The 19,249-nt window shown below is 40.6% G+C and overlaps 2 protein-coding genes and 1 long non-coding RNA gene across 7 annotated transcripts in view; 1 reads left to right on the top strand and 2 right to left on the bottom strand.

Annotated features, from left to right (window-relative positions):
• The window catches only part of STIMATE (STIM activating enhancer), a 67,663-nt gene extending 61,067 nt beyond the window's left edge, over positions 1-6,596 (bottom strand). The window contains exon 1 of the mRNA XM_020971547.2: positions 6,318-6,596. Coding sequence (XP_020827206.1) covers positions 6,318-6,483 — 166 coding nt within the window. The 5' untranslated portion in view covers positions 6,484-6,596. The remainder of the gene's footprint in view (positions 1-6,317) is intronic.
• On the top strand, positions 5,368-8,603 carry LOC110197540 (uncharacterized). The gene is made up of 2 exons (XR_013485861.1): positions 5,368-6,022; positions 7,684-8,603. It is a non-coding gene; the product is annotated as an uncharacterized LOC110197540 (long non-coding RNA).
• Positions 8,604-9,884: 1,281 nt separating this feature from the next.
• Positions 9,885-19,249, bottom strand: part of SFMBT1 (Scm like with four mbt domains 1) — a 166,324-nt gene continuing 156,959 nt past the window's right edge. For all 5 annotated transcript variants that reach the window (XM_078152290.1, XM_078152289.1, XM_020971489.2 and 2 more), the window contains one exon: positions 9,885-19,193. In XM_078152290.1, coding sequence (XP_078008416.1) covers positions 19,053-19,193 — 141 coding nt within the window. In that variant the 3' untranslated portion in view covers positions 9,885-19,052. The remainder of the gene's footprint in view (positions 19,194-19,249) is intronic.

Below are 19,249 nucleotides of genomic sequence, written 5' to 3'. Positions count from 1 at the left end.
AAGTAGCTAGAGATGCCAGACTAGATCTTAATGAAGAGAAAAGGCCTAGCTATGGAGATTCCTACTTCTTATACAGCACATTAGGGACTATAATGTTAAGAATCTAAAAGAAGTATTCCAACATTATCAATGGGGGAAAAAGAGTTATGTTACTGAAATACTGATGGATATTCTTTCCTTTCAGTTGTCCTCCAGTTTCATCTCTAAACATCCTTGGAACAGACAGCTTAACTAAGCTTCCTCCTAAGTTTTCTATGAACTTGCTTTCTCCTGCACTATTTCTTGATTTATTTTTGTGGCAATATTGTTCATAATCCCCATATACTTCTTCACAAGAGTTAACAATGAATTTATATCTTAAATCTATGTTGCTCCTGGCTGCTTGGCAAGGAGATCAAGCATACTTGCTGGCTGGGATGGTTTCTGGGTTCTTTTGGTCTTCCTATTGTGGCAACTCATTTGCATTGGTTGAATTTGCTTAGGAAATGGTAACAGTCTTTTAATCAATTTCAATTAAACAGTTTGTTTAAACAGGTCAGGTCAGAAGTGTTTAAACAAGATTAGAAGTACTTGAATTAAGAGCCAAATCTACTCTTTTTCAAAATTCTTTATTTTAGTTGGTTACTGATTGTGATCTCTGCTCTAAGTCAATGGTCTGTACGACAGAGAGTCATTTGGAAATTATGCCTGTATTAACAAATAGTCATTCTCTGTTAAAATAGAATTAATTTCATTTTTTGTGATATTATTTTATACTTTTATTTCTGACACCTCCCAACATTTTCTGCAAAGAAAACATGAACTATCTATAGCCATAGATTTAGTTAAAATCTCTAAGCTGATGATTCCCGAGTTTATTTATACAGTCCTAATCTTCTGCTGACCTCCAGCAGCTTCCCATCTCTCACTTCTTATTAGACATCTCAAACTTGATAACCTCCTATAGACAGCTTAAATTCAGTATGTCCAAAACTGAGCTCATTATTTTTCCCCCAAAAAACCTCTCCTCCCCTCTCCAAGCTTCAGCCTTGTTGAGGGTGTAATCCTAAACTCCTCATTCTCTTTCACCAGCCTCTTCCACATGCTGCAACATATCTTAAATACTCACCCTTCTCCCTCAGATACTGCCACTACCTTAATGCATAACTTCATCACCTTAGTCCTGGACTAGTGAAATAGCCTGACAGTTATCTGGCTTAATACAAGTCTCCCTGAACCCCAGTCCATACTCCATTCAGTCACCAAGCTTCTTTCCTAAAACGCAGATGATCAAGTTAACCCCTACTCAATAAACTCCAGTGGTTCTTTATAACCTCCAGTATCAAATATAAAATCTTCCAATTGGCATTCAAGGCTCCTCAAAACCAAGCTCCCCCCCCACCACCTTTTCCAGTCTTCTTACAACTTCTAACCACCCCTAACCCCACCACAGTGACACTGCCCTTTACATTCATTCTGAGCCAATGGAGGCCCAAACAATGACCAAGTAGGGATGGGCCTGGGGCCTATTATTGGCCAATCATTGAGAGCCAAAGTGATTTGGGATTAAGGCAGTTCCTGAAGAGAAAAGGAGAAAGAAAAAATTTCAGAGATTAAAAATTTACATTCCCTTTGGGTAGAGCATCACAGGGAAGAAGGGTGTGATACCCCACATGGACCTGGACGAAGGGAAAGGAAGGGCAGGGGAGGAGAAGAGGGAAAGGGAGGGAAAGGAAGGGATAAAAAAGATACAAAAAAGGGATAAAAAAGTAATACAAAAAGGAAGAAGAGTGTCAATGAATCTTTTTGTTGTTCTTTTTTGGTCTGGCAATTGGGGTTAAGTGACTTGCCCAGGGTCACACAGCTACTAAGTGTTAAGTGTCTGAGGCTAGATTTGAACTCAGGTCCTCCTGACTCCAGGGCTGGTGCTGTACCCACTTCGCCACCTACCTGCTCCTCAAGGAATCTTTTAAAAAAGAAAGCACAAAAGCAAGTTTAGAAGGTGATAGCAGTGTAACTGCCACATTAAATTTGAATTATACAAAAAACATTAACAAGCTGTATGTAGTGGGAAAAGGGGAAACTGTACATATTAGAAAATCAGTTTCATATACTATCTCATTTTTGTTATTCTCTGTATATTGAAATGTTTGTGTTTGTTACGTTTAATTTCCTAATAAAAAGGGAAATTTATTTTTTAAAAAACCTCTTCCAGTAGGTCTGGTAAATTCCAGACCTGAGTGTCTGGAAGGTAGGAATCCTTAAAGAGAGGGACTGTATCCATTTTTTAAATTTTTATATTCCTAGCACTTATATCAGTGTCTTAACATATATCAGATCCCTTCTCCTCCTAAAATCATCCCACTATTCTCCTCACTTCCCCAAACAAGTCCTAGAATTCAGGACAGGGTAGAAGGGAAGGTTCAGAATGTTGCCTAAGAATTCTCTACTTTCTCACTACAATAGAGACTGGTAAAAGTCTGTGGTCCCAATGATATGGACTGGAAAGGCTGCCCTCAAGTCTGGGTTCAGGTACCCATGAAGGTATACCTCTCCCTATCTTGTGTTCTTTCTGCCTTGCCTGATCCAGGTACACCCCACTGTTCTGGCCTGCTTTCCTTCCTTCTGGATTGGTAGACTGTTGTTCAAATTTTCTGGTTGTTTGTATGACTGTTTAAGGTCACAGAACTGGACAAAGTTCCTGCTTCTAACCCTCTGAAACCCTTAACATGTGTTTCTAAGTTCTCTTTACATGAGCAGTTTTGGTGAAGTCAAATCTAAAACAAACCAAGAGTCCCTTTGAAGTTTACTCTTTGGGACACAAGTAGGCCTGACAAATGAGTGTAAAAGGGAACAAAAGGCAATATTAGAATAAAAAGTACTAGATTTGTAGTCAGAAAACTGGGGTTCAAATCCAAACTGCCAATTACTAGCTGTGTAACCTTTGGCAGGTCACTTAACCCCCAGTACTTTGCTTTCCTCATCTGCAAAATGAACATAATATCTTCAGTACTTTCCTCAGAATGTTGTGATAAAACTCAAAGGACAGACACAGGAAGTGGATCTTCTTGTCCATTTCTTCTATATGGACTTCTTGTCAACTTGAAACACAACTCTAACCTTAGGATCCAATGAGACAATGAAAAACATTTTATAAGCCATAAAGGATTATAAAACATTTTTAAAAGTTTTTTAAATGCTAGCTATAAAGGGCTACTTAAATTCAAGTTATTATCAATTAATCTGTGAGCTCCTTGAAATCAAGGCCAGCATAAAGCTCTGTTCCTTGTACACTTAATAAAAATTTGCTGAAATCCCTAAGAACTCACTGGTCCACCCAAGTCTGCCTCTCCCCAATCCTTTTCAACTGGAAGCCACTCTATTCATAATTACATTTCCTTCACTGTAACACAAATGCCAGACTCCATGAAATAAACTCTTGGACTGTCAGTATCAGCGAAGTTTACCAAAACAGCTAAGATCAGGCTAAAAAATATCAGGTTAGAAACCAAACCAAACATCAAGGCTCCAGTTCCTTTAAATAGAAATTGATGGCCAGTCAATGTGGAGGCAAGGATAAGAGTGTCATGGAGATTCCTCCATGAATATAATCTTAAAGAAGTCTATATGTAGCCCATGCTGTACAGTCAGTCACATTTGGCTAAATCAGCACAAATCACTACTGTGGAAACAAGTGGGTATTTACCCAGCAAGAAAAACAATAAGGCAAGTTAGAAGTGGAAAGGAAAGGAAGGTGATGAACACACAAGGAAGGGTACTTGTTGCCCAGCCTTTGTAAGTCTAGCAAAAAAGAACAAAGTAGCCTAGATTAGGACCCTGAAGACAAAGAACTGGAAACTCCCAGCACTGGATGAGAGATTGGACTTCATGAGCTCCAGTGTCAGCCCAGATCTGATCCTCTGGGGTCCAATTTAACAAACAAGCAAAGCAAAAATTCCAGCAGCCAGGCTGCTGAAACAAAGACCTTACTAAACACTGAAATACTAGCTCAGCATTCCCCAACAGATAAGTGGTCAAAGAATATAAACAAATAGTACCCCAAAAAAGAATTGCAAAGTATTCACAATCACCCGACAGAATGCTCTAAATCACTAATATTGAGAGAAATGCAACTAAAAACAACCTGGTGGTTTCAGCCTATATCCTGAAAATTGGAAAAGATGATGAAAAATGTCAATAGTCAATGTTGGAGGGGTTGTGAAATGATAAGCACATGAATACATTGTTGGTGGAGCTGTAAAATGCGACCATTATGGAAAGAAATTTGGAATTAAGTAAAATAAGTGACTAAAATGTTTTATCCTTTGAACCAGAAATTTCATTACTGGGCTAATACCCTAACAAAGCCCCCCAAAATACCAATATGTTTATAGTAGCACTTTTTTTGATAGAAAAGAATTGGAAACAGAGTAGATGCCCATCGATTGAGGAATAGTTAAACTGTGGTACGTGAATGTAACAGAGTATTATTACTGTGCTATAATAAATAATGTGTGTGAGGCAGCTAGGTGGAGCAGTGGACAGAGCACTGGCCCTGGAACCAGGAGGAGGACCTCAGTTCAAATCCAGCCTCAGACACATAACACTTACTAGCTGTGCGACCCTGGGCAAGTCACTTAACCCCAATTGCCTCACCAAAAAAAAAAAGTGTGTGACGAATTCGGAGAAGCGTGGAGAGATCTACATGAACTGATGCAGAATGAAATAAGCAGAGCCAAGAAAACAACATGCATAGTAACTACAATGTAAATGGAAAGAACAACCACATACCAAAAAATCAAAAGTGAATGTAGCAAAATTATAAAGATCAAGTCGGAACTGAATGAATAAATATCAGAGAACACCTCAGTCTAACCCACCTCTTGGTGGAGGGGAAAAGTCCACAGGTGTTACATAATTGCTGTGTTTTCGGACTTATTCAATGCAATGATGGTTGCCCTGATTTTTTTCCTGTTTTTTTTTTTAGTTTTTAAAAATACTATTTGCTATGAGAGATGGCTATCTGGGAGGGGAAGGGATAATGAGGAAAACTAAGATAATCCCCGCCCCATAAAAACTTACAAAGTTAGGGGGAAAAAAGAAATACATGGCTAGGGAGTAGTGACAATACAATCTGTGGCTCCACTGACTAGCACTTCAAATGGATTACCACTTTTTCATTCTCCCTTACTACCTTGGCCAGCATTCCATTCCACCAGTAAAGTCATTTTGGAGGAATGACGCTTCCTCACATTTGACAAGTGCACCCTAAGAAGGATCTCCTAACAACCCTACTCACCCCCCCCACCCCCGCCCCATGCAATCTACTGAAGCACTGGCTTCCTGTACCTTTAATGAAAAAAAAGGGGGGAAACTCCCACACACCAACCAAAAAGAAAGAACAACAAAAATAAAACTCTACCCCCCCTCCTTCCTCTCCTCCCTGCCAAAGGCAAAAGTGATGACTAAACAAAGTTTCCAGCTTTCCAGGAAGAACATCTGCTTATTTCCCTTGTTTTCCTCCTGGCTTTCTTAAGGTAGGCTCCTCTATGACTTAGGAAACACGATTTCAAGGGTTCCCTGCCGTCAACTTGCCCTCCAGCCTATGGGGGAAGGTGGTGGAAAATAGTAGTCAAGGTAAGAATGGGAAAGGAGGTGGGAAGGCCTGAAATTTAGTTAGGAAAGTTAGAGACAGGGAGAAGGGGTGGAGCTCTAAAGAGTGGATGGGCACTCGGGCATAAAGACAGAAAGTTATCACAATCCCGGGAATAATTATCGCGGCGGGAAGCGAGGTTGTTTGTGCGGGGGGTGGGAGAGTGTTAATGAATAGAGTAAAAGGCCCACGACGGAGCAGGACTGGAATGTGTCACCAAAGTGGGTGCCTAGACCCTTGATCCTGAGAGACTAGAGAGGTCCGGGTTGCTGCGGTCTGGAGAGCCTGATGAGAGACCCCAACGGAAAGAAGTTGTTGCACGAGGATGCAAGGGACGATCCCCAGTATCCAGACCTCGGGGATACAGAGGAAGCGAGGAAGATGCCAGAGGTCAGCAGGCATTCGGGGGAGGGGTGGCAGGGGGGTCCCGGTTGGGTGGCTCGCGGAAAGGATGGGGGGCAGCCTCAGGGATGCGGGGGTCCGCAGCTGGGTGGGGTCGGTTCTGACCGCCGTTTGGGGGCTCCCGCACTGCGAGGGATGGAGCGTGTCTCATGAGAGGTTCTCGGGGTCTCCAGCAATGCCACCCCAGGGGCGTGGCAGCCTCGACCCCCCCGTCTCGGGGGGCCCCGGGCGGCGGAGGGGAGGCAGCGGCGCGGGGTCCCCGGCCCCGCCCGCCGTCACTCACGCATTAAGGTGCTGAAGGCCACGACTCCGAGCAGCCCCTGCAGGAAGATGCCGAAGCTGTCCATGAAGGCGCCGTTCTCGCAGCCCCGCTCGCCAGTCCCGGCCGAGGCCGTGGGGGGCGGCCCACCCGTCAGCCCGCGGCTCGCGTTGCCGGCGGGGCCCTGCATGGCGGGGCTGGCCGGAGGAAGGGACGGGCGCCCCGCCCCGGCCCAAGCCGGCCCGGCTTCTGCTCCCCGAGCCGCCGCCAGCTCGGAGCCCCCGAGCCCCGGGAGCCGGCCACCTCAGCCCGGCCACTCGGCTCGGCTCCGCTGCGTGCCGCGCGTCACCGCCGACGTCTGAGATCACCGGCCCCTGATTGGCGCGATGGCGCCCGGGGGGGCGGGGCACGGCCTCCTCCGAACGGCGGGAGGGAGGCTTCGGGGCGGGGCTTCGGGGCGGGGCTTGGAGCCGGGTTGGGGGTGCCCCAAGCTCTGTGCGGGGTGGGCGCCGCCAGGTGTGAGGTGAGGGAGCCCAAGGCTGCAGGATACAGGATGCCAAGGGCAGAAGCACCAGGGGCCAGAGTGTGAGCTAAGCATCAATTCGACGCTGCCTTTTTTTTGAGGGGGGAGGAGTGGGGGTGGTGTACTTTAAAGTCGGAAGGCGTTGTGCTAAGCATTAAATATAATTTCTATTCAGATAAACTGTGTGAAAAACATTTCAGCTTTAAAAGTTCAAAGGCTCTTGTAAGGCTACAGAGGTCAAATCTAAGTTTCCACTCCCACTCTTGAGAACCGTAAAAAAAGAAAACCAAGTCAGCACTTGTCGATTTCCCCACCGCCAAGGTCTCTTCTGACCATACCCTCTTCCCCTTCCTCTTGCCTAACAAATAAGTCTTTAGCCAAAATAGCACCCAATCCTTCAAACTGTTCTCTATCACTCTCCCTACCCTACCCCCTTCACTTAGCACCAGACTTCCTTACCCCTTCCATCGTCCTTATGCCATACCAGCCCTGTAAATCTCTTCCAGCCAGGAACTTCGTAGGTGTCTGACACGTGAGTAGATCCCATCAGCTTACTTGGCTGAAACAAGCTTTCCATGTGGTGGGATACCAAGCTTGCTTGCTTCAGGAAGAATACTGATGATGTGTAAGCGAAGTGTGGTGGGGAGACTGTGGAGCAGGCTTAGATGGCATTCAAAAGGGCTTGTCAGCATCAGACACTACACCTCTACTGAGTCAATCTTTTTGGAGAATCTTGATGACTCTTTTGCTCACTGTACCTGGTGAGGGATCATATGATAAGATTAAAAGCCTCCTCTCCTCTGAGACCATGTGGGCCCTGAGAAATAGGCCTCAGTCCTCAGACTTCTGCATTATTTTCTATTCTAGGCTGAAAAAGTGAAATCTCCCTGACTTTTAAAGTTTGAAAAGTCCAGAGGGCGCCCAGTGTTCCATAGCTTCCAGCATAGGTGTTGTGGTCAGCCTAGCATCAATGTTTTGAAGACTAAGGAGTGACGTCTGCAGACCCCAGTCCAGCAGTAGCTGAGACTAGAACTCATCTAGAAGCAAAGCCACCTTTGGATATATAAACTTGGTGGGACCAATCAATGCTTTGTAGGAATTGAGCTAGGTGCTTGAAGTGTAACAGGGGAATGACATGGACGTGTGCAGAATGCCTTCCATGGTGCCTCCTCACATGGAGACTGGGTAGCCCGCTTCTGGTAGAGTCCAGAGCAGGTAGAATGGAAGTACCTGGGACAATCTATGGAGTATGAGTTGATATTATGTAAATGATTCCAATATGCTAACTACATGTTCAGGAAGAAGCAAAAGTGGGAACATTTTAAAAAAGCTTCACTCTCTTTGGTTTTATTCTGGGTGGATTTCATCGACTCCTTCACATGCAGTGATAGACATTGTTATAAAGTGGAGAAACCTTGGTGCCTTCTTCCCATTGAGGCCTCATAGCCCCAAGAAATGAGCCTCAGCCTCTGCTTTGTTCCAGACGTTTTGGAATCACTGAGACTGTGAGTTGTGAAAGATCAGGAGACTAAGCACCTGGGACTCCCTGTGTCCAGGTTTTACAGTTAGTTTAGCATTGATGACCCTGCTGTTTCTCAGCTGTGACAAGGACTCATCCGACAGAGACTGCATTTGGATGTGAGTTGGTGGGACCAATGCTAATTAAGCTAAACTGAACTTACTTCCACCTAGATTTAAGATGGTGTAGAGGAAGTTATGCTCCCAAGGATTATGTGGAAATGATTGTTCTTATTCCTTCAAATAAATGTCCCTTTATAAAAACTTAATTGATATTAAGTAGTTAAATGGAACTGGGGCCTAGTTACCGGCATCTGAGAGATAGAAGAACACAGCTGGCAGCCCTCTAGCCACAGCAATAAAGAAGATATCCCCCTATCCTTCAAGGTTACTCCCTAGACCCTGAGAGGCAAATGTGGCCAACCTGGCTCTAGAAGAGGGAGTCAGAGCATACTTACTGCATGAGGAAGTATTATTTATCTTTGTGGTGGGCACATGATGAATGTTAGCTGAATCTGAGGATCCAATATATTGAACACACTGTAGTTTTGAGTAGGCATGAGGACTACCTTTGTTCTATAACAAATACCATGTCAAGAATAGGCACAGTGAATGATTGTATACAAATGAAATTTACTCTTCATAAGCTTTACTAGTTGATAGGAATGTAAATCAAATCACATCTTAAAGATTTGGTGAAAGCAGTAATCTGCTTTCAGTTAAATGATAAAATAATTAATGATCAAATACAAAAATTAACATGCAATAGTTATTTATCTTAGAAAAGAAGTTGATTTAATTATTGATTTTAAGACAGAATACAGTGGATAGAGAGCCAGGTTTGCAGTTGGAGGACCTAGACTAGAATTTTGGCTCTTCCACTTATATCTCTGTGACCTTAAGCTGTCAAGTCATTTAAATTCTCTGGACATCAGTTTCCTTTTTCATAAAATAACATCTAAAGTTCCTTTCCAGTTCTAAGTTAATGATTATGTGAAGGACTTTAATAGGGTATCAAAGGCTTAACTAATTATACTCCTGATCCACAGAAAACTTCACAGAAAGAAATGGCCTTAAATTAAGACAGTAGAAAGTCCAGTTAGATGTTATTAGACCAAAAGGTATTTGAAGATCCAGGGCTGAAACATGCAGGAAAATCTCACAAAGTGATGCCTAGTGCCTAGTGCAGAGCACAACTCCTCAGGCCAAGTAGGTTTGTATCCAGGAGCTGCTTTAGATACCACTGGAGATCAGCTCATGCCTCCAGGGCTCAATTATGCTGAGAAGCTGGGCTTCTACTTTCTCTTATAGCACTTGGGTTAAGAAAATATTAGGACCAGAATAGAAAAGTACCATTGGTCAGAAATGCAAGAATCTGATAGTGAACATGAGCACCCTGAAAAGTAGCCCCACTTGGTGGTATCAAGAAGTTTACTGCCCTGCTCAAGCGACTCTGAGAAACCCTACTAGATTGAAAAGGAAAAAAAGAAAAAGATTAATCTGGATAGCACAGTGTTTCTTGCTATCCAAATCAGCACAAATGAAACCAGTTTGTGTTGTTGTTTTTTTTAATTTTTTTTTTACAATCACTTAAAACTGTCATACCACAAACTTATTTACATTCTTATTTACAAGGAAACAAGCAAAATACCCATCTAAAATAGTTTTTAAAATCCTTTGAAGTCACTACACCTACCAAACATGATGGACATTATTTTCAATAGGCATATTAGTTTTGTGCATATTTCTCCTTAAGTAGTATTTTACCCTTGATGCATAACTTTTGAAATTAAGGAAAAAACAGCAAGCAGGAAGGTCACAACACAGTATGCATTTCATTTTGTTCCAAACAAGCAGCTAATAAAAAAGGCAAAATACAGGAAACAAAGTGCATCAGTTCCAATGAGTTAGTATATGAAAGAGGCCTAAACATGGTGCTGGTACCAGCCAGGAGTCCCTACCTGGCAGACCTCTGATTGTCTACATAGAGTTATTTGACTAAAAAGGAGAAAAGGAGAAAAAGAAGAGGGAAGAAAACTCAAAACCTCAAGATACCTTCCTTAAAGGTTTCTTGCAAAGTGGAACTAAGTGACTGACAATACAACCAGCTTATTGTTTTTGCCTGAGTATCATAACCTACCAAAGTCAGCTGCTTCTTATATTAGGCTGTTCCAGAATTCAAACCACCACTCCATTCAATTCAAGTGTCTTAGCCTTGTCCACTCTCATTCTGCTAAGGTTGTAGGGCAGGTACCTACATGTGAACCTAGCATATGGTAGCCATATGATAACACTATGACCCTGGTGCAAAAACATCTTTCAGATGGGGGCATTGTGCTATGCCAGTTTCACCTATTGCCTCCAAAGTGGGTTGAAGTGAGACCCCTTACCTCCCATGGAGGCTTCAGGGTCAGCGCCTCAGTGCTGGTGTTGGAGACCCATCTGACAAGGTTCTGGCTTATTTCCTTTTGAATAGCAGTCCTTTGTGACAGGTCACAGCACTGGGACAGACTGAATCGTGTCTCTTAAACCAGAAAAGGAATATGGGATAGGAATTAAAGGCCTACTTTTCCATTCTCCCACTTCAATTCCTGGTTTTGCTGGTTGTAAAAATAGAAGATTCTTCAAACATTGCAATAAAGAACCTTGTAATCTTCAGTGCATCCAACACCCACCCTCTACTCTTTTACCCCTAAGGCTGCCTTCAAAAACAAGGCTATTGGTATGGTTTGGGGAAAGTTTTGAAGGGAGCACCCAAAAAGGTGGGCTTAGAATAGGATACAATTGGACTTTGAGCATACAGTTTAGAACTCTTTAGCTGGAAATGCAAGTCCACATGTGGCTTATCTGGAGAAATTCAAGTTTCCAAAGTACTCACAGTCTCTTGCAAAGAGCGAGATTGACAAAAGTTCATTAGTAAAGTGTTTTTAATAGTGAAAAAAGTCAAGAATAAGTAATATTTGCATGAAAAGGACTGAATATTTTTTTTGGCTTTATGGTAGGCTTACTTTCTACAGTGGTTTTGAGGCAGCACTCCACATCCTGTAATGACCCAGAACCAACCAGTTCAGCTTCATAGAAGGGGTACTTGATTCCCACCAAGACTGATGGTATTCCCTTCTCATCAGCTTCATAAGGCCAATGAGTCTCCTACTGATAATACAGAAAAGCGTTGAATTAATTTTTAAAACTAAAACTAAACAACAAACATTCCCTACAAACACATGCCTAAGACCAAGTCCTGTATTGGCTTCTGCCACGGACTTAGCTCCTGGCTTTTCTCTCAAAACATTAATGAGAATAGGAATAACTCAAACCTCTCAACATCTTAATCATAAGAAAAGTCTTTGGTGAACATGCCAGATAAATAAAAGCCTCTCTAATAGTTTATCCCATTTATGTCACAAACCCACATGCTCCTAAAACTCCCTGATGTTCTTTGTACATCCCCCAGGAAAAACAACCAAACAAACAAAATGTTTACCTTACTTTTAGGGAGATGGTTTTGAGACCTGGTCCCAACAAAGCAATTCCCATCACTCTGAGCCTATTTCAGCTCCCAGATCACCTGCTGAACTGGTACCAAATAGAAAGTTAAGTCAAAGTTCTAAAGAAGCTATGGTCCAATGTTCCCTATCTCACAGTGAGTTGAATTTTAATTCCTGGAAAAAGAGGCACAAAAAAGCTAAGTGTGAGATCTGGCTTACTGGTTTTACCTGTGGAATAATTAAGTATTTATGTCTCTGCCAGAAGGTTAGTGGGTATAATGTGCCCTATCCTCAGAATATACTATGGAACATATGCAAGAGTTAACTATACTGCAAAATAAGCAAGGATAATATGAAAGCTAGAGTCCCACTGCAGTTTGATTAGATAGCTCAACTGCCTAAAGCCCTAACCCCAATTCCCCAGAACCCACAGCATATGTAACTTAAATGATTTACCTAATACCATGACCAAGTTGAAACAAGTTATTAATCACCCTGTTAAATTTTCAGGGACCTAGAGGAAAACTACAGCACATTAATACATTTCTAAAGTTGTCAATGCATGATGAGCACACAGTTATGGAAGACTTGCCCTGTTGGACTAGAGTGAACAAGAGTACCACCTGGAAATGAAATCTAGGCAAATATAACTATTCTACAATGAACTCTTTCTGAATACAGCAACCAGATAATTTTTCCCAAGAAATGAAGAGCACACATGTCAATATTTAGCACAGAAATATTTTATGCAATCAAGAAGAATCATCCTTTTTGAAAATTCAAAGTTGATCGTTACTTTCTCCTAAACAGGGGTGGATAAGTGGGAAAGGTGGCAAGGAATGCTAAGAATCACATGGCTCCAGACTGTCTACAAACATTAATTTAACAGCTGGTACTCATCTCTGTAAAACTACCAACAAGCTGGATACTACCAAAGGAAGTTAACCATGTACATACTGGCATTTTTGTTATAAATGAAATCAGAAGACAAAGAAGCTACAGCTAAATAAATGGAAGGACAACTTGCATATTTTCCTCAGCAAGATGAATAAAGGAGTTGGCAGAGTTGGTTTCATAGTTTTTCCAAAGGCAACAACATTGGTTATCTTGCCTTGCAGTCCTTGTGATGAATGTAAGCAAACAGACCAGGAAAATAACTGAAGTTTACACAGTATCCTACATTGCAGAGGATGAAAAAGAAAAATTCTTTGATGAACCTAACAAAAATTGCAAAATTAACTCAACATATATCCCTATTCGTGGTGACTTCAATATGAAAATAGGTACAGGAGAAAGCAAAAATCATGTTGGTAAATATAGTTTGATATCAAGAAATCAAAGAATTTAAAGGACTGCAGGCTCCTCAGAAGCCATGTGACTCTAAGACACTCAGAAGATTCTGGATATCGTAAGCACTTAACCTGAATGTGAAAAATGAAAATGACTACATTTTAATACTTTTATTATGGAAAATACTAATTGCTGATCCAACAGCCATCTCAGCTTGTTAAAGCAAAGGCCAAAAAAGAAAAGAGATAGACAGTTTTAACAGCAGCAATATGGTGGTGTGAAGAGAATGTGAGAGGCAGAGAAGCCTGCATTCAAGTCCTCATTCCATCACTTCATCCCTAGTAAGTGAGCAGGTCTCTTAACTTCTCTGGGTCTCTGTTTCCTTAACTAAATCTAACAATGTAAATATCAGATTAAAAGCAAGCCTATGGATGACTTGCAACCTGATCTGTTGAAATAAGTTACTAATTTCAAAAAATGAGAAATAAACTAACTAAAAAAGGTATTGTCATGATTTTTAAGAGAAATTTAAATGATGCAAAGCAGTCACTAGAGTGAATAGGCCAAAAGACCCCAAAAAATGCCCCAGCAGCAAACACTTAATCTTCTTGCCAAGGGTAGAGAAATGGCAGCCAAGGACACCACTGGTTTAGTGTATAAGCTTATTTGCTAAAAAGGATGATGGAAGATTAAAAACATTATCATTTTACAAAATAACACAAAAGCAATTGTGGGTAAAAATGATTTGGCTCAGAATATGATATGAGACCAAGCAGAGCTCGGTCATCCTGAGAACATTTGCAGACAAAACTGGACTGTGGGTGGGGATGACAGTAGACATGAAATGGAATACACTGATGAGCATCTTTATCATACTAGTTTCCTTAATTAGTTGTATGAATTTAATTACCACCCATGTATTTGGCCATTTCAGTACCCAATATACTACATAAAGATATGGTGATAGCACTTAAAATGAATTTGGGAAGAATGGCTGATCTGACAAAATGCATATAAGAAATCTGTGCTCAAGGTGGTCATTGTCAAGGCACTCTGGGGTCCATTTTCAAGCTATTTCAAAGAGGAAAAGATTCTGAAAGAATAGAAAAGACCACAGATGGTGTGACTGAGAAGATTTCAATAATTGTTAACCGAAATACCCATTTTCTAAGTTCTGCAACATCTTTAGGAGAATGGCCCGCATAATCATCAAAGGTATCATCAATGAAAACATGAAAAAGGAACAAACAGGTCTTACTACAGCAAGAATCTTACTACAGCAAGATCATATCTACTGTTTATTTAAAAAAAAAAAGGATTTGACTCAGCAGAAAAAACTATATCCTTGAAAGCTTCTAAGAAGGCTATCTTCCACATGTACATTAGAAATATAGGAGACTAACATCAATATTAAAGGTATCTTTCTTCAGCAATCTGCTGAGCACTAAAATCAAGGATCCCTAGTGTCTGACATATTGCCTGGCACATAGTAGGTGTTTAATAAACGCTTACTGATTGATTGATCAAGTAAGGTATAAAAAAGGGACTCATACGGTCACCCAAAGTGTTCTCTGGTATAATGAAAATTACCCTATATGGAATCCAAACACAGTGAGGTTTTACAAATGCTTCTATTCACAGATAATACTGTGAATATCAAGTTCTAACACATTAAAAAACAAAAACAACAAAACAAAAAACACTACCTCCTCAGATCACAGCAATGTAAAAGAGATAGATCTAATATTATATAGTATAAAAATAAAATAGATGAAAAATTTTGTATTTCCCAGGCTGTGATATGTAGTTACTTGCAACTCATTCATATATATCCTGGGCATAGTTGCTGCGAATGAATGATGAGCTAGGCTGAGAATGGAGATTAGGTTGAATCAAATCTGGAAAATCCTGTAGTACTTTCAACAATCCCAAATTGCCAGGATGCAAACAATGGAACAGCATGATCTTGAATGAAGCTAAGTTGCAGGTAACCCGAAGAGCAACAGAAACATGAATTATGGGTATAAATGAGTGTAAATAAACTATTGCATGTTCACTATGATGACATGCCCACAAGAAGTGGGGATCCCAAAGGCATTTTGCAGGCCAGAAAAGGAGGTGGATCAGCTGTCCAGCAAAACAACAGATGAACAGCCTAAGAATTACATTAGTAACCCTGAGACAGTAAAAGAACCAAAAGAAGACCTCCCTCAGGCTGGGTGACTCCTCTACAGAGTATCTATGAAAAGACCTCAATAAGAATCACCAGTGTGGAACCGGTGTGATTGGAGGAAGAAACACCAAGAGACAGAAGAGAATGGATACAAAATATTAACGTTGGGTTGATCCTCCGGGCTCACATCATCGTAGTCTTCTAACCTTCCCACAAAACGAGATGAGGTTACTACTTTAATTACTTACACTAATGCTAATATGAAATGTATATTTTAAAGGACACAGTGACACCCCAAACATTCCCAAACTACTGCTTCCACGTAGGATTTCCAATTAGTTTTTTTCTTGAGTTTAACTCTGCATCTTTAACTCAGTTGCTGAAAGAATTCTATTTGAGGGAGTGATACAACAGATGTTTGGTAGAAAATTAACAGGCATGAATGCTTTAGTCTTAAGTTATGGTCTCCTTCCAAGAAAATGGCCCTGAGATTTTACTTAGCTTGTATATTCCAAGTATTGAAAGCATATTAAAATATTGTGGAAGTGGGTAGAGGAGGGAAATATGATACAGTGAAAGGAGCCTTACATTGAGAAATCAAAAAACCCAGGCCCTCTTTCAGGTTATATTTATTAATGACCAGCTTGTTTAATTTTGTACAGTCACCACATTCTCGGGGCTTCAATTTTTCCCCAAACATAAAATTGGAGAGTTGTACTACATTCATCCCTAAGGCTCCCTTTTTAAGCTCCAGAATTATATGGTTCTTTCAGAAGTAAAAATAGATTTGGGGGGAAAGTAACATTTCAATTGTTGTATTTAGTGGACTTCCACATGTAAGGTATGTTTAATTTTCCTAATTAAGATGGGAAATACTTGAGGGTCCAAACTCTACTTGCAGAATTCCAATACTATTTGGGGGTGAGAGGAATTTTCCTTAACCTTCCCAAATATTACCAATTGAATTGATTCCACTACTGGGTAGTTAGGATCAGAAGAAAATTTTATTAATGAGGATACCAAAAAGTGATCTCTCTAGTTAATGCCCAATACCACACATTTCCCCCTACTCCTTCACTAGACCAATCTTTATATTGAAATATCCAATTATCTCTACTCATTATGCTATAGTTTACTTATATGAAAACTTTTTTATATGAGAGACCTCTACAAAGTGTTACTTTGATGCCTTGTTGTGGAGGTGACCCAAGGTTCTACAAATCTGTCCCAGTGAAACACATATATGGTTAGTTATCCACACTAGAAAAACTAAATAGATGAAGAATGTCTACTCTCTAGAGCATGATATGCACTTGGATGCAACCAATCTATAGTGCTGCCTCATCATTAGCACACACGTTGGACAAATAATATTGTGCACAGATAATAGGCTAGGGCCAGAATCAAAGAGGAAGACAGTAAGTTGGATTGCCTTTAGGAAATAGTTGAATACTTTCAGGGAACTTATTATCCTTCCTTGCCCAATAGAATGCTTCCAGTGAGGCTGAATGAGTCCTAGTGATGAAGTTCCACAGGTCCTGAAGAGAGGGTGACCCAAAGGGTAAGTAAGAAGGTCAGGACAGTGATGGGTAAGCTGCAAAGTATTCATCACCAACCAAAAATTACACAAAAAAGGCAGCATAAAGGATGTCATCAGCAAGATGTTTACCTAGAGAAATGATGTCCAGCGCAAGGTATAATGATAGTCAGCCCCCACTGATATAGGTGCAGTATCAGGAGAAAAAGAGAAGTTCCCAGCACTCTGAATGGACCCTCTGTAGAAAATTTATGGGAAGGACAAGGACAAAGAGTTCCAAAAGATCCAAGGACATGGATGGATTGTGACCCGCATTACCAAAAGGAGCACTTACCTTGATGAAATCACTGGTCCACTTAAGTATCCAAGTAATAAGAGAACTGTCTAGAAGCTACTGAATGTTGAAAAAAATAAACGGATGCCTTATTTACTAGACATAACTTTTTGAATGCCTCTTCAAAATGCACTGTAATAACTGGTGCTTATTGTCATTTGGCTATAGAATCTAATTTAAGAGAGTTCACTCAATATTTAATGTACAGAAGATCCAGACCGTATAAGCTCTGTTATCTATACCCACAATAAGAATTCCTAATCAATAAGTTAGTAGGTGTGGGGATATCTAAAGTAGAATATGAAGAAGATGGATGGTCTGAATATAATATGTTGGTGACTGGGGACAGTCCAGAAAGATTTTCATAAAAAAAACCCCAATTTTCATCAAAACTCATAATTTACAGGACGTGAGCATATGCTTCTTTTTTCTCCATCCACAATGAAATCAAGAGAGCTCAGCTGGACAGTTCTGCTGAAGCTTCCCAACAGCATAACTGTGAAAGCAAATTCACTTGAATTTTCAATTTATTTAAAAATTTTCAATTAAGTTAATTTTCAATTAACTTAAAAAAGCAGGGCCATAAAAGATGGTGTAGATTTTAAAAGAGCTATAGATTTGTTCCATCAGGATCACCTAAATGTGGATGACATCCTATCTTGAGATTCCTCTGCAGTTAAATCAGAATGCAGAAATGTTCAGAGGTCCAACAATTCTGTGATCTTTCAACTTCTTTTAGGATTTTTAAGTCACCTCCACAGAATGAGGATTTTCAACTTGTACTCTAGGTTCCTGAAAAAACTAATGTTTTAACTACTTGGCTTCAGTAGAAGTACTGACTACTTGGTAGGGCTGGGAACAAGTGAAGGGAGGCTTGCCTGTTTGTCAAATGTATGTTAGCTAGATGAAGAAAGGAACCTGGAGACAGGACAGAATGGGGTAGCCACTGTAGGAGAAAAGAATAATAAAATCCTCTTGAGAAGCTCAATTAAATTCAATTAAATTACTAACAAATCTCTGATGTGCCACTTAACTAGCTGACCAGTGTCAAATATGGAAGATATCTCTGTAAAAATCTCATATTCATGAGAATTTTGGGTTTAGGTCAGTTTCAGGAACTGTTGTAAGCTCCCACAAATTTTTTCACTATAATTTTTTAAAACGTCTTCCTTCAACTTTCATCTTACATAATTCCTTATTGTTATGGCGACAGCAAAGCAAGCATCACAGGAAAAAAATTCCACCCAGAACTGTTAACTACAATTGTCAACAGAGTTAATAACAAAGAGAAATCACCAGGAAAAGCTTTTTAAATGGGCTAAAATGGAACTATACATATATAAAGCCCTGGTTCCACAAAACATTCCCCAATGAGCTGCTTTTAGTTTTAAAAAGTTTAAAAAGAATATTGAAAATGGAGCACTTGTCTTCCTTAAGGCATAGCCTTATATCAGTGCTAAGTTACAGTCATGTTCTCTTTTCCCAAGAAAAGGAAGCAGAGAACATATCAATCTACCATGGGAAGGACCAAAAAGAAAAGGAGCAACAGAAAAAGCGTATTCCAGCAGCCTAGGATATTACTCTTAGTTCTTAGTCCACACCACCTGAATCTGTGAAACACTTATTCTCCTCACAGGAGTCTCTGTCTTTTCCCGCAATCTTTTATTTTTAAAAAAATGTAATCTGATGAACAAAGGACTACCACAATTCCATTGGCAGGGTAGACACTTAGTGTGCATTGTTTTACTTCATGTGTGTGGTCTTCTTTCCCTGAAAGTGCAAAATCACAGCAAGCAGACATCTGGAGGTCACCAAAGTCAGCACGCCATCTCAGAGAGGGACCAATGGCTCGCTGCGTTTGTGCTTCAAAGGTCCAGTTCACCTTGGCCATCCTTCTCAATTAGCAAATTGCTGATAAAAGGCAAACTTGATCCTCTCTATATGATGGCAAAGCTTGATAGCAGGGCCCAACTTCAAGTCCATGCACTCTTGAACAGTGGGAAGGGTAAGAAGTAGTAAGGCCTGACCATCAATTTCCTGTCAAAGGATAAAAAGAAGAATTTTCTATTAATTGTATGCAGTGTTCATTCATC

This window comes from Phascolarctos cinereus, unplaced genomic scaffold (genome assembly GCF_003287225.1).
Source record: "Phascolarctos cinereus isolate Bilbo 61053 unplaced genomic scaffold, phaCin_HiC Scaffold_4;HRSCAF=312, whole genome shotgun sequence".
NCBI lineage: Eukaryota > Metazoa > Chordata > Mammalia > Diprotodontia > Phascolarctidae > Phascolarctos > Phascolarctos cinereus.
This window is presented reverse-complemented; position numbering and strand designations above follow the sequence as displayed.